At 34.5% G+C, this 23,699-nt stretch overlaps 1 protein-coding gene across 1 annotated transcript in view; it reads right to left on the reverse strand.

The window, feature by feature from the left end:
• The window catches only part of ST8SIA4 (ST8 alpha-N-acetyl-neuraminide alpha-2,8-sialyltransferase 4), a 136,188-nt gene that overhangs the window by 44,018 nt on the left and 68,471 nt on the right, over window positions 1-23,699 (reverse strand). The window contains 3 exon segments of the mRNA XM_043979307.1: window positions 12,264-12,366; window positions 12,369-12,525; window positions 12,527-12,557. Coding sequence (XP_043835242.1) covers window positions 12,264-12,366; window positions 12,369-12,525; window positions 12,527-12,557 — 291 coding nt within the window.

Genomic DNA, 23,699 nt, shown 5'->3' on the forward strand with positions numbered 1-23,699 from the left:
AATAAACGATCATGATAAAATGGTCTCTAATGAATTCTGTATCAGGTACACTTTCTATAAATAGGTTATCATAAAAATGAAAGCATATTATTATATTATGATTGTTTCATTTTCCCATTTATAAAGTTTACATAAATTACTTTTTATTTCTTCCTAATTATGCTGTTATTACTAAGGTGAAAATTAATTTTACCTACCCCAGTCAGCTCTAGTCTTTCTTACTAGCATTAATTTTTCATTTGTTTCATAGTAAATAGCTATGATGTTTTATGCTTATGAGAGTTATATAAGAAATTTGTTCCTGCATGGAAGCCAATGTCAATGGTACAAAGTCCCCCCAAAAAGCGAAACTATTTAAACTCCTGTCAAAATGCTTTCAAGCATTCATAACAGGGAAATTACAATATATGAATTGTGCTGTGTCAAACCTATTATGAATGAGGTTAAGAGAATTTACTTTTTAGATACAAAGTGAAGATCAGACTACAAAATATGAAGTGTAAAAGTAAATACCATTTGACAGATATCCATAAAGGTTAAAGTCTGAATCTTATCTGGAAGCTTTTTCAAGGCCAACCTTGGTAACAGAGAATTTAAGCACTTTTCCTTTAGTCAATAACATTTAGGGCTTCCATTTAAGAGATTACTGTATAAAATATCCATTATACATACTTCCATTGGATAAATATAATAAACCAGAACATAATGTCCTATAAAAGCCACTGATTTTGCTGTTCCATTTGCCACTGTTGTCAGTGAATTCGTATTGGCTAATTTATACTGCAATGACATACAATAAAAAGAAAATATTTTAATAAATGAGATCTAAGTTTTTGATGGAAAGGTCACTGTGACAGAAAGGATTTGTTTTGACAGGCCTACTGTGTATTTCTCTCAGATGTACCAACCAGAAACATCACTGTTAAAGAGCTTGGCTGGAAAACCCACAATGACACACAAATAACAGAGCTAAGGACACAGAGGTTGGTGACAAATTTCTGAGGTAGTCTATTTCACTGTGAGTTTTGATACTGGGAAACAAACAAAATCATTTTTCCACCTATCCAGCTGCCAGAGATAAAGGCCATATATCCCCATTGTTTTGGAGACTGAAATGGAGGTTGGCATATTGAAACATTTATAGTATTCTGCATAAAAGTTTCATAATGCCTATATCTTATAGTAAAAGAAAGCTTCCCTGTCCTCATCAGGACTTTTATCATGACAATAATAGAAAGAATAAAACTGAACTTTTGCTTCTATATAAAATCAATGGAAGACAAAGTGAGGAAGAAACTTAACAGTATCTTAACTAATTCTGTCCTCTTTTCCAGAGCATTTCCTTTCCTTTCCCTAGTGTGGAACAGTATATGAAGGAAGTCAGGACAGGAAAACTGGAACTCAAGTCCTCATTCTGACACATACAGCCTGTATGACTTGGGGCAAGTAATGTTTTGGACAACTTTCTTAGACTAGAAGATGCAAAGGTGTTAATATGCATTGCTGGAGTAAATGCCCTACCAGGAGCCCACTGTAGCAGTGAAATTACATGTGTGGTCCCTATCCTTATACCTTCTCTCTTCCCAATCACAGCATCCTTCCAAATTCATTAACATGCCTGGCATGGTGAGGAACCAGGAAACTCATTTTCTTAGTACTGAGTAGAAGATGAGAAAGCCAGAAAAAGGTAACTGGAGAAATAAGGAGTCAGGAGAAATAGGTTAATGAAGCAAAAATTCCTTTGAAAATATACTTCTCACCATTACCAGGAATTTATTTGAGTTACTTCACTTTTCAATTAGGGCACAACGCCTTCTAGATCCCTCATATCAATTTCCATCCCATTCTAGAATGTGAACACTCTGTGTACATGTCTGCCAGCATATTCTAAGAAAGACTATACCATTAAAAAGGAGGTCCTTTCTGGGCTCAGAAAGGAAAGCTGAAAATTCAGTTGCTGTTTGGGAATTATTCAAAGAAAACTATGTAGAGAATATACATGAGTTATAAAAGGAAACTGAACTCATATCCACTGATTTTGGTGTAACTATGTGATAGAAGTATCTTACTGATTCAATGAAAAAAATTTTCTAGAAATGCCACAAAGTGTGCATTACTAAGATGCTTGAATAAAACATATTATGTGTTGATTATTTGTTTCAAAAGTATCCAGCTAATTAATTTTGTACCTGAAAGCATTTCTGCCATAGACATATGTTCCAAGTTTGGGGGTAGGGGGAGTGGAAGAAAGAGACAGAAGATTTTCTAGCTGAACATCTTGAAAAATGTTTTCAGTCATCATTCTTTGTAAAATTACCTTTTATTGTTGTTGATTTTTTTGTTTTTTTTTTTTTGTTGTTTTGTTGTTGTTGTTGTTTTTTGGTGGGGCAATGAGGGTTTAATGACTTGCCCATGGTCACACAGCTAGTAAGTGTCAAGTGTCTGAGGCCAGATTTGAACTCAGTTCCTCCTGAATCCAGGGCCAGTGCTTATCCACTGCACCACCTAGCTGCCCCTCTATTGTTGTTAATAGGTTATTTGACTCAAGCCCATATGAATTCCACCATTTATTGTTCTTCATTGATCTAAATTGTTAAGCACTAAAGGCTAGAGAGAAGTCTGGTTAGCTTATTCAATTCTTAATTATTATCATTATTATTTTTATGTTTCACCTTTCATATTTGTAAGGGATATTTTTTCAAGTAATGCTGTCAAAATATTTGAGTCACAAAATAGGTTGTCACATTGTGACTGATGAACATGAAACTAAATCTATTTTCTGCAAAGTTTTCTAAGTACTAGTCTATTGCAAGAAAGAATGTTAACTGCAGCAAATAATTTTAAATATATAACATTAGAGAAATAAAAGGAGAAATCTAGGGATAAGTTACTTAAAACTATAACATTTCATACCACAATGAATATTATGTATTTTTGGTGATTTCAGAGTAATCTAAAGGTAATTATTAAATCATTTCTAGAAATATGACCTTTGTAGGAAATTTACTATAATTCTGGCACAGATGCCTTCACCTAACTGAATAATTATCATAGGCATTAATCTAAGACTCTATTGCACTGTACTATAATCCTAATTTAATTTTGGAAAATTTTTCTGAACTGTTATGGAATGAAGCTCAAGTACATTTTTTCCTTACTCTATGTGGGGAGAAGTCTATAGGAATTAGAACAGTCAACACTTATACTCTTTTTTTTCCCCATTAGAAAAAGTAGATAGTTTTAGTACTTTCTAGAAAGAAAACTCATTGTTTAACATCTTTTTATAATGGTGTGCTTTAAAATAAGTGAAATGAAAAAAATAAGATAAGCACTATAAAATATAGCCTCAGTGGCTGTATTCTATAATAGAAATTTATACTCTCTGAAATTAAACCTCTCAAATATTTTTTATGTTTGGAGAATGGTCACCATTAAAGTAGTCACTGATGGTAAAATTTGTCCCTGGAAAATATTTCTCATTATTAAAAACAGAGCAGGGATTATGAGTATGTTGAGGTAGGAAAATGAGGTACAATAGCAATGCTCACTCCATAAACCATTCTCATAAACTATCCTGACTTTCAGCATACTTTCTTAGCTTTCCCTTAATCTGAGAAGCCAACTTAAAACTAAATGTGCTAGACAGAGGCTATGCTCGACACCATGATAGAACACACCAGAGACAGGGTAGGCCAGGGTGCTGTCAGGCACTCCCACTAGCTGGCAGTAAACTTCATGAATGGCTGTTAAGCCTAAGTCATAAATCTTTAGAAAGGACTATGATGTGAATCAAAACAGGGCCAGGCTTAATCAAACCTCATGAAGTAGATTAAATTTGTGTTCTATACCCAATCAGACTTTTCTTTCTTTCTTTTCTCCCTTCTCTTACTCTCCCCAAAATTTCTTATTTCTTAGCTTCCTTGGTAACCCTATATCCTTTCCTTCATTCCTAAATGCAAACTAGCTCTGTAAAAAAGTACCTGAGCAAAGTCAGTCATTTATACCCCATTTTTAGAGGGGGGCGGGCTGGGCAGGGAGTATTTGAGTTTTATTATTATTGGTGTAGAGAACTACTGGTAAGAAAACCTCTCTCTATAAATATACATCCATTGGCAACTGCTCTACAACCCATGGTTTTAGGCATGTTTCTTCTTGCAGGGGGGTTATTATTATTATTATTATTATTATCATTAAGATGTTATCTCTAGGGGCACCTAGGTGGCACAGTGGATAGAGCATGAGTCCTGGATTCAGGAGGACCTGAGTTCAAATCGGGCCTCGGACACTTGAAACTTACTAGCTGTGTGACCCTGGGCAAGTCACTTAACCACAACTGCCTCACTTAAAAAAAAAAAAAAGATGTTATCTCTAAATATGGTATGAATTTCAAGTCTCAAAGAGCAGATAAGAGAAGTCATTTTTTGGAGAGAGGTGTTGCTATAATTCTATTTGCTTATAAATCCAACTCTGGATCACAAGGACATGGTTCTTCCCTCCTTAGGAAGCCAGAGTGAAAAACGTATATGTATGTGTATATGTATCCATGTGTATCCGTGTATATGTAATTGGATTTCCAGTTCAAGAAAGCAAAACCCCCAGCATAAAAGAGACCAGTGGAAACAGGACTATGTGAATAGAAAGTTGGACACTGATTTAACTTGGTTGTGATTACTATGATATTTGTTAGTGAAGTTGAGAGACAGACAGAGACAGAGACAGAGAGAACTTCTGTACAGGGTCATAGTTACTTATTGGTTTACCTTTTCCCCCACCTTGAAGCATAGTCTGTTTTTTTTTATATCAAACATTTGCTCAGCATGCAATAAAAGTAATCTTATTTTTACCTTTATAAAGTATATATTTATCCATTATAAAAATACATAGAGTAAATAAAGGTTAAAGAAAGCAGAAGACTCCTAAAGTTAATCAGTGTTAGTTTGCCAGGCATTCCTAAGTCAAGAGAAGGGAAGGAAGTGGAGAAAGGATAAATTCACCATCAGGTACTAGTAACAGCAGTGAATGAAAAACTTCAAAACCCTTTTTAAGTAGATTACTCTTTAATTGGGTCAGTGAGCCATATAAAGCTCTAACAATTCAAGATTATATTCAATTTGAAGTGACAACTCCATTCACTTGCAATCAGCTGGCCTACCCCTTCCCTTCCCTCTGCAGGGCTCAAAAGTTTTCCCCCTTCAAATGGTTTCTGTTTCCCGTGATATTTCAGTCTCCTTCCAGTTGAGAAAAAAATATATATTCCTATCACTCCCCTTGACAAAAAGGGGCTATATTATGAGATAAGGGATGCTAAAACATATCAAACATTTCTCATTAATGGATATTGAACTGATACTGCTTTTAGGAGTTAAAAATTGCTCTTTAGAAAACCCAACTATAATGGAAATACTTTATCAAGAGATAAGCAGCACATCATGGTAAATAAATCTATCAAATTAACTGAGAACAGAGTAATGTCATATAGTGAGTCTATATTCTTGTCAAAGAAATAGGCCTGAGCCCCTCAAAAATGAAGAAAAAAGATTATTTCTTGAAAGAAAAATATTTTTATATATCTTGTCTTTCTCTACTTCGCATAGTTATGCCATAATTATATTCCTAAATCTATCTTCCTCAAAGTCCTTGTCTAATGATGAATATAAGTTCTACAGATTTGACTATACTGGAAAGGCTTTGAGTTAGGTCTTGGAAACAGATCCACATTCATTACATAGGTTCAATTAATTTGCTGTGTGCTGCAGTTATATTGCCTTTTAAATTTTTTCAAGACAAATTTTGTCAGGGAGCAATAAAATGTCATTTGCATACACATTCTTGAAAACTGTTCACTCACACCTTTTAAATGAAAGACGATAGTGAAATAGTACATTTAAGCTTAGACATTATCATTTTGTAAGCATGAATAGAATTGTCTGCCCATATCAGTAATCTAAATTGAACCATTCATTCTTGACCCCAGAAGACTGAACTGTTTACAAGCATCAGGAAATCCTTATATGGAGAACAAGTGAATTAAAAGCAACAGGAAAATGCTGCATAATAAATTTCCTAACATCAAGGGTAGCCAGGAACTAGAAAGTTTACTGAGAAGGACTAAGGAATTTTCTGTCTTAAAATACTTTAAAAGAAGGTGAGTTTTCAATTGCATGTTATTTAGACATGACTTGACAAAGTTCCAAGGAGAAGTAAGTAGAGGTAAATCCTAATTTTTTAGCTGCAATCCCCTGGTACAATTCAAGTTCTAGGTTCACTCTCCAGAAAACAAGATGGTTTTACTTAGAGAGTTTAAAACCCCAGAGGGTTGCTGACTGTGTTTCATTTCAGGGTTTTAGAGGTAAGCTGAGGGTAGTGAAGTTTTTTCTGACATTGTTGCTCATGGGCCCCCATTTTTTGCTGAACATTGATTACCAATTAGTCAGCTAGAGTTAATTGGTTTTAAAAAATAGATATTTACTAAGGTGGTATAAGGACAACAGTTGGTACAAAACTTCTTTAGAAAATGGGGTCATACTCTCTCCTAAGTATATATAGAATCCTGGGAAAAGAGGACTCCAACTTAAAAAGAGCATATGTAGCAAAGGGGTAGTAACTCCCATTCGTATGCAAGTCCTTGTGACCTTTGTGAAGTCCCATAAAAGTCTCCCTTGAATTTTTGAAGTTCCCTGCTGGGTTCCAAGAGTCAAGACCCTTTTAGAGTCCAGAACTACATTTTTCTCCATGTATCTTTTTTGTCCTCTCTTAGCTACTAAGTAGATGCCTTGTTTGTTAGTGGAACAATTTCCCCAATGACATGGTCTCTGGGCTTATCCCACCCCTTGCCCCTTGATGCCACAAGATGCCTGTGATCAACAGTATTTGACTCCTAAAGAATTTACTGGAATATGTCTGCTGGGATCTTGTTTTCTCTGATATATACATACAAACATATATTCAATGGTTATAAGTACTTCAATCCCTTCAAGCTTGTTTAGATTGTTTTCATCTAATTTATGTCTTTGATGCATGGATTGATCAATTCAATCCATCCAGAGGCAGCTAGGAATTGATAACACTTATTTTATACCATTGCTTGATTGATTATACAATTCAATCAAATAGGTTTTTTAAGCTGATAAAAGTATCAGGGCAAAGAACATCTTGCTAGTTACCTTGAATGGGGCTGAGGTGTGGAACACACTCTTACACTGGTAAAATCAAAATCTTGTTTTTGGGGGATTTTTTTAGTGAGGCAATTGAGGTTAAGTAAATTGCCCAGGGTCACACAGCTAGTAAGTGCTAAGTGTCTGAGGCCGGATTTGAACTCAGGTCCTCCTTAATCTAGGGCACGTGCTCCACTGTGCCACCTAGCTGCCCCTAAAATCAAAATCTTAATACGGTCAATCACAAGTCATAGTCTCTGCATGAGCCTTCTTCTTTTTGGTCTACCAGTATTTGAAATTCTAGTTTGTACTTCTAGGGGTTCTAAGAAAAATGATCAGAACTGGGATGTACCACCTCCAGCCCCAAATCAGGGACAAAGATGTGACCAGAAACTGTCTTTTAGAACTGTCACAAGCCACTACTGCCTTCTTTTTCCTTAGAAGAATTTCCCTAGTCACCACTTCTTTTCTCTTTCACTGTATTCCTGCTTTTCCTATATTTGACCCTAAAGCTTCAGGGAATATATTAAATCCTCACCACACAATGTTGGGGGTAAATTAACGTTCACATCCCTTTTCACAAGGCTTCCCAGCTGTATGATTTAGTGAAAGCAAGAGTTGTAAAGCAACTTGGCTACTTAGCATATCAGCAAGTAAGCTAACTAATAGTGCAGTGTCTTCTGACAGGTTTGCATTTGGAACATGCTAATACACACCTGCCAAAGAAATCTGTCTTGATTTTCACTTTCCCTGATGGACTCTGAACTTAGAATAATTGCTAGCACAGGGATTGGGCAGAGGAGAAAGAAATGTAGGATCAAGGACAATTTGATGAAGGTAACAGCAAAAGACCTCAAGGACAATTAAGAGCAGAGGAGTAGAAATCACAACAGACTAAGACTAGATAAATGGCCTTAAGGGTCTGGGCATTCACTTTGTCAATATGTGAATGAATACAACTAAGTAGAACAGAGGAACAAGAAGAGGATCAGTAATGCTGGGCTGTTTTGTTTTGTTTTCTTGTTAAGAGAAAGAGGAAGATAAAAGAAGAGACAGAACTTTGTGATAAGAGAATTTTAGTAGTAGCTGAAGCCTTTCTGAAATTATCTGAGACCTCAAAAGTTTATTACAGGTGATTAACTGGTTAATGATAGAAGAATTTCTGGCTCAGTTTATTACCACCACTCCCTTCCTCCCCTCAAGTCCCCATTTATTTAAGCCTTGTAGGTATCTGGTTAGTTTTTTGCTCTGTTTGCGAAATTTGAGCTTGAAATATCAACTAAATCCCCTAGCATTTGTTGGTGAGTTTATTATTTTACCTGAAGTAGATCTTCCTTTTTCCTATTGGTTCTTTGATATGTAAATATTTACCTTCCCCTCATGCCCTCCATAAAAATTTCAATTGTTTCCATCCTGAGTAGATCTCACAGAATTTTTATTGTCTTTATATTTGCCTTTCAAAGCTTTCAAATTTAGCTCTGATTCAGAATTATAAATATCTCTTATTTTCATTTAACATGACTTTGGAAAGATTTCAATACATTAAAAATTAGCAAGAATTATATTGACTCGTGATTAATAGTCTTACATGGAGAGATAAATTTAAAACACACAACTTCATATGAATGGTAGTTTATAGCTGGAAAACAATTATACTGCTTGAAGTATGGGTTTAAATAATAAATTCTGATAATATGAAAGCTTCTGAGATGACACCCCAAGGCTGAAAAGATGGCTGTGCATTCGTGTGTGTTTTTAAAGAGAAGTTATTTGTGATTACTTTCTTAATTACTTGAGCTTTCCATATAGTATAGATTAAAAAGGTATTCTGACTTCAGCATTGTGATTACATGTGGACTTAAAATGTCTGTTCTGGGATCCCTAAGACCTTCAGGAAGGTCATCAAATTTTATTCATCAACAGAGGAAATGAAACTCTCTGGGCCAGGCTATTTTGCCAAACAGTATTTATCACAGAGCTTGTTGATAACAAACACAAATGAGATATAAAAAGATACTTCAAGAACAGGCCTTGGGGAGCTTTAACCCTGTTTTAAAGTCATGTTAATCTTTTGTTTCATCAGTGATTCATACTTCCTTGTTTTCTTTCTGGGGGCTTCATGTGGCTCTCTGTACATGGTCTCAAGTAGCTACAGTACATTATCTATTGAAACAGTTATGTGCTGCCTTTCAGCAAATACTGTGTGAACAATTTTCCCTTCTATTTCCATGGTATAAGGGAGCTGTGGGTACTTTCTCGGCTTGATTTATTTTATACACATCATCATATATACTGCCTCTCTAGAGCTACATCTTACACTTGGCTACTGCAAAAGACTTCCTCAATCAACTGGCTCATAAAGGGGAAATGGTAGCTCTCCCAACACAATAGCAACAAACTGAGCTGCCACCTATGGAGCTGGAAGAGACCTGAGCTCCAACTCCAACTCGGCTCAGCTCAACAGTATCCCAAACCACTAGCATAAGAAGTACAATATTGGCTTCCTAGGGGGAGGGTTTTAGAAGTATCACTCCTTAAAACAAGCCTCTCAGGACTCCATGAAGCAGCTTAGGATCACATTGGGTTTGGAAGAAAAGTGAACAGAATAAAAATAAATTTAGCACTGTGATGTACTAATTATTTCCTAAATGGCTTTGCCACTGTGTGCAAAATTTGAGAGAAAAGCTCTTATTGAATCCATTTGTACTAGAGATCAGAGGTGGTTTTGCCTTTGTTCCAAAGCATTATTGGAAGTAATCTTCATAATCATACAAAACTTTGCATAGCTTTCCAACTTGCTGAGCTAGCTCAGACTCCATGATGCTTTTCTTTTCATTTTTCAGTGGTGGGAGTATACTAGGAAACATGAATATGACTTTAAGGTATTTAGCTCTAAACCATACCAAACTTATCATTTATCATTAGTTTCCTGCATAGCTAGACAATGATCAGTATTTTACAAATTTTTCTTAAGAAAAGTTAAAAAAAAATCCTCTCTGTCTAAAATTAATGGAAATACAAGGTGTGTGGGGAGTGAGAAGAGGAAGAAAAAGAGACTGATAGACATGGGAGAAAAATTAATGTTGAAATGTCAGGAGTAGTTATACACTGAAAGGCAGTGTGGTATAATAAGAAGGAAACTGGGTTTTCAGTCTTGGACTACTTGGTTTCAAATTCTGTCTTTTGTATAAACTAATTGTGAGACCATGGGCAAGTCATTTAACTTCTATGAGCCTTGGTTTCCCTAATCAGCTAGGTGCTACAGTGGCTAGAGCACTGGCCCTGGATGGAGTCAGGAAGACCTGAATTCAAATCTAGCCTCAGATACTTGTGTGACTCTGGGCAAACCACTTAACCTCTGTTTGTTTCATTTCCCTCAACTAGAAACTGGGATAATATCAGGACTTCCTCCCAGGGATGCTGTGAGGCTCAAATGACATAAATAATTATAAAGCATGGTGCCTGGAACAAAAGTAGGTGCTTATTACAAACTTATTTATTTATTCCTGCTTCTAAAATTAAGTAATAATTTAACCAATAAAATTGTGAATTTAGAGGTCAAGTAGTCCAATCTTATCATGTTACAGATAAGAAAACTAAGACCCAGATAAGTGAAATGACTTTGCTTAAGGTCACATATGTGACTAGAATTCAAATCCAGCTTGACAGACTCTAGATATAGAGTACCTTCCACTGCAACACACTGCCTCTAAGCAGGTCATTCTGCCATGCACTGTGTTTGGAAAATAGTCTATGCACATCATTTCTAACATTGAATGTAGGAATATTTATATATATATATATATATATATTATATTATTATATATATATATCTCCCAGATTCCAGCAAGTGCTGGAATGGTGGAGTGGGGAAGAAATGTATTGAGAAAACTTTGCTGACTGAAGTTATCTTTTTCCTGTGTATCAGTTCTGTAATATAGAAATAATACATATGTACTTGGATATCAGTTATTACTACTCTCCAGGTGATAGTATCATTTTTATGCAACTGATATTACTTAGATAATGTGTTAAGAATCCACTGGTAGCTATTATTTCTATCATATACACTTTCTCTAACAATTTAAACTTTACTTTTCAGAGAATAAAACATGTCAATCAAATGGAGACTGCAAAAAATAGTACTGAGACATGGATCCCCTATGGGGAAATTTTCAAAAGTTTATAACAAGAGACGTGTTAAATCCTTGAAGGAAAGGGTAATTAGAAACAAACCAACTTGCATATAATTCTAACTGTATTTTATGAATTGCATTCATGATAGTAAATATGGACATCATAAGAGTTGTCTAATCATTAAGTTGTATTATTTTAAATTACTCTTAACTCATAGGCTTGGAAAACCATCTCAATAGCATTTAGGATCTGTATCTACTTGTTAGGTATGTGTTTAAACTACCATTGGAATGCAAGCAAGATTGAATTAGATCATTTGCTACTTCTTAATGAGAATTCCTCTTTCTCTCTCTCTCTCTCTCTCTCTCTCTCTCTCTCTCTCTCAAGTTTTCTCTTCTTAGTCTTAATGAAAGGAAATGTTGGCTTAATTCAGGAAGACGCAATCTGTGACTTTGGGGGGGGGGCATTAAGGATGTGTTAGCTCAGCCAGACTTCTCTCTCAATGGTAGGCCATTTCTACAGATGGGACTTAATTGCTCCTTAAATATGCCTAGCACTTATGTCTCCACAATATTGCCCACTAGCCATTTGGCACTTCTGCTATCTTTTCCATACTTAAAACTCATCAATTATGCTGTGAATTTTTTTTGTTGTTGTTTCTGTTCAGCTAGTCATAAGGAAACATATAACCCAAATTTTGTTCCTGAGATAGTGTAAAGGAAGTTCTAAAATTTAAGCACTTGCTTTCTTTGAAAAAGAGTAAATATGGGGAGATATATATATATATTGTATATATGCTTCATTTATGAACCAACCCAAGTCTTAGTTCATGAAAAGAACAATCTTATCATAAAAAATATTAGAAATAAAGAGTCTATTTGAAAGTTTACTAAGGCTGTTTCCCATCTAGGGAAAATTTAAGTTATGAGTTCCATTGTGTCAAGGACAGACCAGTCTTTTCCAGACACTTACCCTCTGACAGCATGAATAAGTCTCAGTGATGGTATAGGCAGTTCGCACTTTCAATTTATCTTAAGGATTAATGCATTAACCCACTCCACATGCTTCTCTCCTCTTTGACCATGAAAGCAGGGATCCAAAGGACACTGTCATTCAGCATAGATAGTCTATGCACAAATTTTTCTCTGTCACTCTCATTCCGAAAGCCTCCAAATGCTCTTTGTACAACTGATGGATTCATGGTAATAAAATCAGATTTAGTTCCCACATCTGCATGCAAACTCCACCACAGGAGCTAGATTGCACCTGAAGAGGAAAAATTAATGGAAAAATGAAAAATAAATATGAAACATTCACTCATATAAGCGTGTGCATGAAAAGAAGTGCTGAAATGAATATACAAAGCTGTTTCATACCAGGTGAAGAAAAAAATACCAATGGTACCCAGGCATGTATTACATAGTGTTTTAATAAACCTCAGGCACCCCATTTACTTTCTCAAAGGTCCTAAAAATGATTAGCTAACTACTATTTTAGAAATTAAATTCTTAAATGAGAATCTGTATCCAGAAAATAACTATTTAAAAAATGTCACTCATTACTTTCTTTGAACTTACTATCCAATGAGTACTTTTGATTCATCCATTAACAAACCTTAATGCCTATCATCATTTGAGCTGCAGGATATTGAACCAATCAGGACTCTTTTGTCATTTTTGGAAAACAGGCAACCTGCCGTACTATAGGAAATAAACTATGCCAGTATTACTTCCCAAGTCAGTCAATTGTACTTTGTATAACATACTTTTATGAAAAAAAATTTTTTTTGTGCAAAAAGAGTTTAAGGGGAAAGGGTAGTTTCATTGAACATTGTTTTCATAGTAATCCACAAAGGTCTTCTATAAACCTGGTTGGCAGATTTGGAGAAGGTGAGAGAAATGAGATAAACTAGACCTATCAAAGTAATATTTAGTGCTTTGCTATTTTAAATAGAGAGGATTTTTTTAATGGTATATACCTTAGGGCACCTTATTTATCAAAGACCTAAGTTGGAAACATGCTTTTTAGTTGATAACACTTACAAGAAAAGAAACATCAATACATAGCTTGAAAGTGTTATTTCAAACAGGGAACTGAAATAACTCTGGTCCTAGAAGTTTTTAGAATAAGATTTAAATCACAGTCAGTTGATTATGAAATCTAAAACATTTAAGCAAAACTTTTCTTTTAGGAAAAAAAAATGTTTTAAATATGATTCAACTCACTCTAATGTAAAGTGCATGTATGTTAGTTTAGAATGATGAAGGAAAATAATGATTGTCCTTTCCAATTTTTGACAAGTATTTCTGCATATTAATGATCTCTAGCTCATTTTTTTCATATGGATTTCATCATTAATTACATTCTCAAAACAAATTCCAACTAAAAAGCGAGGTATGTCCCCTAGGCTGCTAAACTCATTAGCATGTGTAATGTGTCTTTTTCAAATTAATTAAATGCTTCTCCCATAGCTATTTTTTTTTATCTAATTGCCTATCCTTTCTTTCACACTAAATAAGCAAAAAGGCGAATGATAACCAGTCATAAATGCTGAAGATACGAAGCACAAATTATTACATATCATTATTCATTTCATTATAGTATGGGTATATATGTGTATAAATATATTATATATATATGACTTCTGACTTGTGCATCCAAGAAGTTTATATCTTGGCTCCCTCTAAACCATAACCTATTGCTCAGTTTCTCACTATAGCACCAAACTGACAAATAGAAAGCAAGAGGAAAAGAATAGTCCACAGTAACAGAAACTGGAGTATAAAATTACTGTATTTCTCTGCATAAATAAGGGCTTTAAAAGAAGAATCCTTCAATAATCAAGAAAAAATGTCAAAGCTTGATCAAACTGATTATTTCAGGCACTTAGAGTGCCCAAATCATTATAAATATATCTTCCTCCGTTGAGAAAAAAATTAGAAACTTGTTAACATTACAGATATTATGCATATGTCAGGAAACATTCTTTTGACTTCTTTCCGTTTCAATAGAAATGCAGTCATTCCATTTCCCAAGATTTCCACTCTGGAAAAAAACAGTATTTGTACTTCATTTCCTCCATAACTACAGAAAGAGTCAACAATATCTAAGCTCCCACGTTTTATCATTCATTTAGCTATTAACCACAATTTTACTTCTTGACTTTCAGTATTATTTACTCCTTCATATTTAAAAGTTCTTTGGATTTTATTTTTATCCATTTGCCTCCCAAAGCTCAGTGATAAGGTTGATTTCAATTTGAAATGTCACTGAAAAGTAGATAAGGAATGCAACCATTTAGGACTGTGAGATTTTAAAGTGAAAAGGTTCTATATTAGAAACTATTAAATAAACTAATATTTTCTTGAAAGTAGATGATATAATGGAAAGACCAATAAATTGGAAGTCAGTCTGCCAGGAATTAGGTGTATTACTTTGGGCAAGTCATTTTATCAACTTAGTTTTAGTTTTTTGTTGGTTTTGTTGTTGTATGTTGTGTGTTGTTTACCTTTAAAAATGCTATCCCATGATTCAATGATTGAAGATAATATGACTGAGATACTTCAAAAAGATTGAGGTGAATCCTTAGTGCATTAAATTGATTTGATTCTCAGACAAGACATCTGTCCTGCTCCACTCCCTCCACTTCCAAAATGGCCAACAATCAATTAAGATGCATTATTAAGCTCCTACTATATGCTGTAAAAGGAGCTGGGCATTGTGAGGGATAGACAATAGACTAAGATATTCTCTCGTTGTTAAGTCATTTTTCAGTCACATCCAACTCTTTGTGACCCCATTTGGGATTTTCCTAGCAAAGATACTAGAGCAGTTTCCCAGTTCCTTCTCCAGTCCCTATTTTACAGATAAGGAACTGAGGCTAATAGAGTTAAATGTGATTTTGCCCAGGTCATACACAGCTAGTGTCTGAGCCTGGATGTGGACTCATGAAAAGCTGTCTTTCTGACTTTAAGACTAGCACTCTATCCACTGTGCTACCTAGCTGCCCTTAACATATTCTCCTGGTATTTAAACAGTTAACACTCTGAGAAGACATAGCTAGGACTCAGAAGAAATGAATATATGAATATTTAGCTGCTAATCCTATTTGGTAATATGCAAAAGTAATTCAAAGAAAGATCTAGCCATGTATGCTTCTTGGAGAAAATTTGATAAAGTCTGAATTGTAGGATTTGAATAGATAGAGGGAGGATATCCTAGGTTAAGAAAATGGGTATAAGCAAAGACACAATCATAATGCATATGTCAGTAGCTAAGAGAATTATCATTATCATTAGTGTTTTATTATTATTATTTTACTATTAAAAACCTGGAAGTTTTAAATATGTTCTTTCAACTTAAAATTTAAGGTCACATGAACATATGGCCTCTAAACTACTGATTCTGTGGTTGAGTCAAGATTATTCAGTCATATTAATAGCTAGTTGACTGCCCACACAATTAATCAGAGCAGTCATTAAGACAGCAAAAATAACCAGACCAGCTGTGCTGCACTCCAGTGGTACTTAGTCAGGTTTGTAGCAGCAAATATGGAATTCAACACAAACAAGCAAGCAAATGAAACTGGTATGAAAGACTTTCAGTGAACTTATAATTCTAAGTTTCTTCTTGAGAGGCATAACATTTAAATGCTGGTAGTAGCCGAATTTGCCTCAGGCACTTATATAGAAAAGCAAATGTGCTCAAAGTTACCCTCAATCTCATAAAATTTAGGAGACCAAATCTGAAAAAAAATATTTTTTACCGTCCTATGTCTGGCAGTAAAGAATGCTAGGGTCACAGCAACACTTAGTGGGGTTTTATGCCAAATTTTGTAAAGTCCAACTATTGTTGTTGTGTCCAACTATTGTTGTGCCTGATAGCCATTTCTCTCTCTGTATGTATATATACACACACATACACCCTCACATGTATGCATACACATACATACATGTTTGTATATATACACACATATGTGTTTATGTATATATATACACACACAAATATACATGCCTAGAAACATCTATATTTCACAAGAGAAGTAAATGTTTATATCTTCTGCACAGTGATTGTTAATTCTCACTCAACATTCTAAATTACTAAGAGATCTTTCTCTTAAGTTTCATAAGCATATATTGCTCCTATCAAATGAAAATAACAATATATTCAGGGCTGTATTTAGGCATTTAGGATTCAATGAGATGTTCTTGATATAAATGTGGGCAAGGTGCGTAATGACACTTTGATCATCGTAATCCATTACTGCATATACACACACATACACATACACACATATAACTTTATTCTTTTGGGTATAATTCCATCTGTATAAACCAAAAGGAAAAAACAAAGTCTTATTGCATACAGTGAGTTTAATATCAATAGAGGTCTTCAAAGACATGAAATGTTCATTTTGTTGATAATGTTATCAAAAAGACTGGATTCTTGACTTAGCAGGGGTTGGATTAGTTGATTTCTGAGGTCCCTTCTAATTTTTTTTTCAGGCAGGGCAATGAGGGTTAAGTGACTTGCCCAGGGTGACACAACTAGTGTCAAGTGTCTAAGGCCAGATTTGAACTTAGGTCCTCCTGAATCCAGGATCGGTGCTTTATCCACTGCGGCACCTAGCTGCCCTGTCCCTTCCAATTTTAAGATCCTATGAGTCTGTGATCCAGTATAATAGCTCTTTCACTGTGATGTATTTTTAATTAACAAGAATAAATAACGTTATTTTGCTTTTATCTAAAATAAAACATAAATGAATTCTTTATTGACAACAAGCCCAGGGCTGTGAAATTTCCTTCACAGGTTGCTGTGACAGACCTTATACTGGAATAATCAGAAAGATGTGGAGCCCATCTGTTTTTCTATTTGTAATGGGAAATGTATTTAGTTGACAACTCATTTCTGTTTGGGTAACAGCAGTCACCCTCATCTGACCCATTGCCAATTTATCGTTCTCTTCTATCCAATTCAGATGCTAATGGTGCTTCTGTCACCTATTTAAACATGAAAATTACATGAACATCTAAGTTTCTTAATTTTCATAGTCCTAAAACACTTCATAATATTGATATTAAATAACAAAGTTACAATTAAACTTCAGATTTAATGCAAGCATTTTTAATGAAAAGTGGCACCACTGCATTGTGGAGATGGGGCTGCCTTTGACAGATTCTGGCTGTGTGACCTTCTGAAAGTTCAGAGATAATTTCTTTCTTCCTAACACCATCCCAATGAGAAAGATAGAGGAGAAAGTACCCATTTTACAACTTAACTAAAGGAAACAGAAAAAGAATAGATGGACTTACTGAGAAACCAAAGAGGAAGGATTTTAAGTACAAAAGGGGACATAAACAATACGTGATAAACCCACTACAAAAAAGAATAAATTAATGGGTATTGCAGATTGATAACTTTATTTTCAAATTCTACTGCAGATAATTATTTTTAACAGTTCAGTGTCACTGGCATAAAAGAATCATTTTATTTCTTTTTTGAAAAAATACTGATTTAGTATTTGATTTTTAAAAAATGTTTTTATTTCTATAAGTTTCTCCCAAAGAACATGTTCCTTTCATAATGAATGCACTTTTCCTATGAAAACTGCCCATTAAGCATCTTTTAAAATATTGCTATTATATTGTTCCCATTTATCTGGTCTTAAAAAGAAGGCTAAAGGAGTCAAAGGAATCATAATTATCCCTGAGGATAGAACTCTCCTGGTGATAGTACAAATAGGGTATCAAGAGATACTTCTGAACAAGTCATAGTAAATATCTAGTACTTTAAAATCTCCAACTAAAAATAACTTTATTTAAGGGATAATTTGAAGACAAAAGGGGAGAGGTAGTGGGGCATAGTGGAAAGACTGCTGAATGTGGATTCAAAAGAAGTGGATTTAGGGGGCAGCTAGGTGGCACAGTGGATAAAACACCAGCCCTGGATTCAAGAGAACCTGAGTTCAAATCTGGCCTCAGACACTTGACACTTACTAGCTGTATGACCTAGGGCAAGTCACTTAACCTTCATTGCCCCACAAAACAAAATAAATAATGAATGAATGAATGAAAGATGCATGAATGAATAGATGAATGGGTGAATATAACTAAATAAATAGATGAATGGATGGATAGATAGATAAATTTTTTAAAGTGGATTTCAAGACCTGCTCTGACAGTTAGCTGGGTGAACCATGGGCAAGTCATTTAACCTCTTAGCCTCTGTGAGATGGATAACAATATTAAATATTATACTGCCTCTAAACCATAACTGTTGTAAAGAAAAAATTTTGTAAACTTTAAAGTGATAAATGTATGCTGTTGTTAGCACCAAATGACCCATGAGGTCCATTCCAACATTGAGATTCTATGATTCTATAAAAGGGAGATGAGGAGAGTAGAACAGTAGACATCATGATGACAAGTAAAGGGGAAATTGAAAGGGATGAGGGACTTGAAATAAAGCAATAAAACAATATTGTCTATTACTCTATGGTCAGGGGATTTTATGGGGAGAAGATAATAAGAGGAAATACAGATAGAAAAGAATGAAAATGAGATAACAAATGGGAGACACCTTGATATAGTAGAATCCCAGAGATACAAAACTACTAGATTCCTTATCGCTCAAGCCTGTCTGGAAAATGTCTGACTTGATCTTCCAAGTAGAAGAATCCTTTTATTCACAATACCCCAAAAGTGATTGGGAAGGAATCATTTAAACAACAACAAATGTTAAAGTGACTCTTCAGAAATGTATAAACTACTTAAATAACCTCCAAAAACCAAAACAAAAACCTTAGAACAAAAGTAGCAACCATCCTCACTCTACCTACAGAATTAATGGCCAAGTACTAGGTGGTACAGTATATGGAATGCTGGGCCTGAAGTCAGGAAGACTTATCTTCCTCTGTTCAAATCTGGTCTCAAACACTTAGTAGCTATGTGACTTTGGGCAAGTCACTTAATGTGATTTGTCTCAGTTCCTCATCTGTAAAATAAACTGGAGAAGGAAAATGTAAATCACTTTAATATCTTTACCAAGAAAACCCCCAATGGGGTCATGAAGAGTTGGATATGACTGAACAACAAAAAGCACACATGAGGAATGCACTAAAATTTAACACTAATGAACATCAGTTTGATAAATGAGTTACTTAAGAGTCAAAGAACATAGAGACATAACTAATATTTTTAACATAACTATACTTTGGTAGAGGGAAAAGAGACCTCCAAATAAGGTACAAAGCATCTGACTGGAAAAACTCTGTGTTTAAGTATGAAACACAGCATTACAAGTTGATGTTGGATGTGTTATGCTGATAATTAGGAAAAACAGAGACTTAGGAGAGTAAAAAGTGGAAAGATAACAGAATGAGGAAGATTGGCATTTTCAGAAGTGGTAATAAAGAAAAATATCGAGTATAAGAAAAATCACTGTTGTTGGAATACTCCTTGGGGTTAAGGTGAGGGGAGAGATGATTAAAACTAAGTAACCTAAGTGTCCATTCCCCAACAAAAAGTCATTAAAGTAGTTAAATTATTAGACTAGAGAAAAGAAAAATATCCTATATAAAGGAATATCAGCTTATGTTATAGGAAAAAGATAGTTGGGGTGGGTGTGGGAACAGGCCACTAAGTAAAAATAGGATAATTTATTTAGGAAGAATTATATTAAATACATGACCTCAGAAAGAAAAAAAAGCCAACTGTTCATTGGGCTCCCATGGTCAAGGCACTTTGATGGCACTGTAGGACAGTACAAAAAAGTTTAAGACAACACATTTATTTATAATTCTGGTGAGAAAGTAAGGCATAAGCATATATAAAAAGGCAAATAGCAATAAAATATATAAATTCCTCATTAACAATAGAAGAGCTATCACAAGGCAATATTATTAATAATTTTCCTATGAGTCCTACAGATATTAGTCATAATATAAAGAAGAAGAAATTTAAGATGGGTTTTAGAGAAATGCATGATAGAATTTGAACAGATAAAGTGTAGGGCAGAGATCTATCAGCAGCAATGTTGCAATAGTGAAATGCAAGGTGTTCAAGGAAACAATGCATAATCAGTTTGGCAAGAGCAGATGTGCCCTGAGGTGAAGTAGAGTGATATCATTCTAGAGAGTAAGGTTGGATGGCCTGGAATTCAAGGTGAGGAATTTTTAACTCCATCCTAAACGGAATAGTGAATCATGGAAGGTTTCTGAACAAAAGTGACATGATGAAAGAGTGTTTTAGAAATATTAATTTGGAAGGGATGTGCAGAATAAAGGGGCAGGGCTGAAAGAACAATCATCTAAGAGATTGTTATGGTTATACTAGCATGAAGTGACAAGGTCTGTCATTTGGGTGGAGACAATAGGAATGCAAAGGAAAGAAGAGATTATGGGACATTGGTGACTTTGGGGAGAAAAAATAGCCAAGGCAACTTTTAAACATGCCTACTGTTAAAATCAGCAGCTGGGTGGTACAGTTCAAATGAGGCCTCAGATACTGACTACTTAGCTGTGTGACCCTGGGCAAGTCACTTAACCCTGTTTACCTCAGTATCCTCAAACCACTCCAGTATCTTTGTCAAGACAGTGCCCAATGGGTTTATGAAGAGTCAGACATGACTGAACAACAACAACCATTGCTATAATCATGTTTATCTTCATCATTTTATTATTATTTTCATATAATCTTTATTCCTTTCTAATTTAGTATCATTTCTTATTTTATGGTTATCATTTTAATTGTCATTATGCAAATATAATGATTTTATTAATATATAAATATATTTATTTTACATAACTGCATGCTTAGGATTCATTTTTGTTTTCTCATAAAGTTTGTTATTAATGATTGCTTTTATTTGAATAAAATATAGGATAAGAAAAGGATTTACATGACATATATACAAATATACATACATACATATACACTTAAAGATGACAAAGGGGCAGGGAAGTGATTCAGAAAATGTATCTGTGGAGCAGTCTTGTGGACTGCACAATCAGAAAAAAAAAAGTATTACATTGCTACCCAAAGGTTACTGAATGGCTTGTGTAGTTTTGCAGTTAAGTTCTCTTCATGAGGTAATTCAGCATGGAATTTATATCCTTTAAAATTATGTTGTGCACTAAAGGGAAAGAAACAACATTTGTGAAATATTATGGCTGATGCTTTAATCAAAGAAGTCAGAAAATGATAGCAGAACAGCAATAATTCTGTCTCTTTGCATGAATTACTATACATGGTGTTAACTTTAATGCATTAATAAATGTATGTGCAATGTGGTCATTACTGCAGTTGGGGAGAAGCATATCTTTCAGTCTCCTAACTTTTAATGATTACACTAACAACCTGAAGATTATATCAGCATTAGCTCGACATTTAATTTCCTTATTTACCAAAAAAAGGGAAATAAAAACTAACAAAAAAAAGATATTCTAATAAATGAATTTTCTTTGAAAGTGCAGTCCAAGGTTCCAAGAAACTTCCTGACTTAGTTTATATGATTTGTCACTCATGTACTGACTCCTAGGAAAATGTGTGGAAGTATGTCCTTTCCAGGGGATGGTGGGAAAATGTGGAAAATACATATAGTGGCACCAATCACATATTCAGAAAACAGAAGAGATCACACTAGAGATGTAGAAACACATGATTACTGTATATGATGTTGTCACAGATATAATATTGCTACTTCTTATTTACTCTTTATTCTTCATTCTGAGAAATAGCTTCTCAGTGATATATATTCACACCTTTTCCCCAATTACTTTCCTGAAGTGTCATCAAATTGCTACAGAATAGATTGCTATGTATTACATAGAGAAGAGGGAATGGGAAGTTTGTTGGCCAGTGGTCTTTAGTTGCACAATTTTCTATTGTCCTTTATGCCCTAAAATATTTAATATCTCATCAATAATCAAATTTAATTTTCAAAGAAACTCTTTTCCTAAATATCAGCAAGGTATTCATTTGGTTTAGAACACTGATAATCTTTTTTTTCTTTATCATGTAAATAGAAATCAGTAATCTTAAGTCTCTTTCCATAAATCCATGCTACTTTAAAAGTGATATAAATAGCATTAGAAGGCACAGATACCCAAAACTAAGGCAACTTAAAACTATAGGACTAAAATCAGTCTATTACCAACTAATCATTTAATTAAAGTAGAAAATACCAAATCACTGTTGACTTATCATACAGGTTAGTGACCTCTATGCAAATAAGACTGCCCAGACCGCTTGGGAAAGATATACAAACTTGAAAAGTTATTTTTTTTAATGTCTTGGCATTTTTTCCTTTTTTTCCCCCTTTAACTTCCTGTGACCTTCAATTTAAAAAAGATTACAAAAAGGAAAGATGAGTGAGAAAAAACCAAAATGGTCTGTGGCACCTTTCACAAGTCTTAAGGCATTTTGTTCAGGATAGTGTTGATTTGGGAAGAGAACCATTTAAAGGAACTTTAAATTCTCACTTAGTCATGGTATTGTTCCTCTTTATCCCAGAAGTTGCAAAAGATGTCAGAGAATGCTTACAAGTCAATGGTATACCAAAATTGTCAAAGGCTTAACTAAATAACCATTCTTCACATAAAGAATAGAGCACACACATATCTAATATAAAAATAAAATCAAGAATTCTATTTAAATTGATAATATGCTCACATTAGATGCAGAAGATCATGTCTGGAGGATGTGAAATTTTTAAATCAAGGGCAAATAATCTTAAATTTGCCAGAAAACTAGGTAGGATTCTTGTTAATAGGTTCTATCTTAGCATCTAAAAAGAAAATTAATAATCCATACAATTGAGGATTAAGTGAAGTAGTTCATTTGCCCTCACCACCACACCCACCCCAACTGTACAAACAGGAAAGACAGTAAATTTTTTAGTCTCTTAATGGACTTAGTGGGACCAAAGAAGAGTAGGATGAGAGCAGTTGGAAAAGGCACTGGGATGAAGCTGAGGGAAAATGGCAGGCTTGTCTTGCCTAAGAGAAAAAATAACTTGGTATAATCAAAAACATGTTCATGATAGGAAGAGATGAGTAAAGAACATGAGGCAGAAGCCTCATAATGTTTGCTTGTTTTTCTTATTGTGACTGGGCCCCTTTGGAGATAGTCATCTCCAAGCAAATATGGTACTTCCTAGGACTGCCTCTCACCCAAGAGCAAAGGCTGTATAGGTTCCTGGTGATACACCACACCCAGGTTGATGAGTGACATTGATCCATAGGTAATATTCTGACTTTAGTAGGATTAAGAGATAATGGTAAGAAGAGGTAGGACTGAATCCCATGACTCATGGATTTAGGATATAAAGTCATCCCTACCATATATCAGTGTCTCCTTCATGAAGTAAAACTCCTAGAAATGAGACAGAGCAAAAATCCCGTACACACAC

This window comes from Dromiciops gliroides, chromosome 1, assembly GCF_019393635.1.
Source record: "Dromiciops gliroides isolate mDroGli1 chromosome 1, mDroGli1.pri, whole genome shotgun sequence".
In the NCBI taxonomy this organism is placed as follows: domain Eukaryota; kingdom Metazoa; phylum Chordata; class Mammalia; order Microbiotheria; family Microbiotheriidae; genus Dromiciops; species Dromiciops gliroides.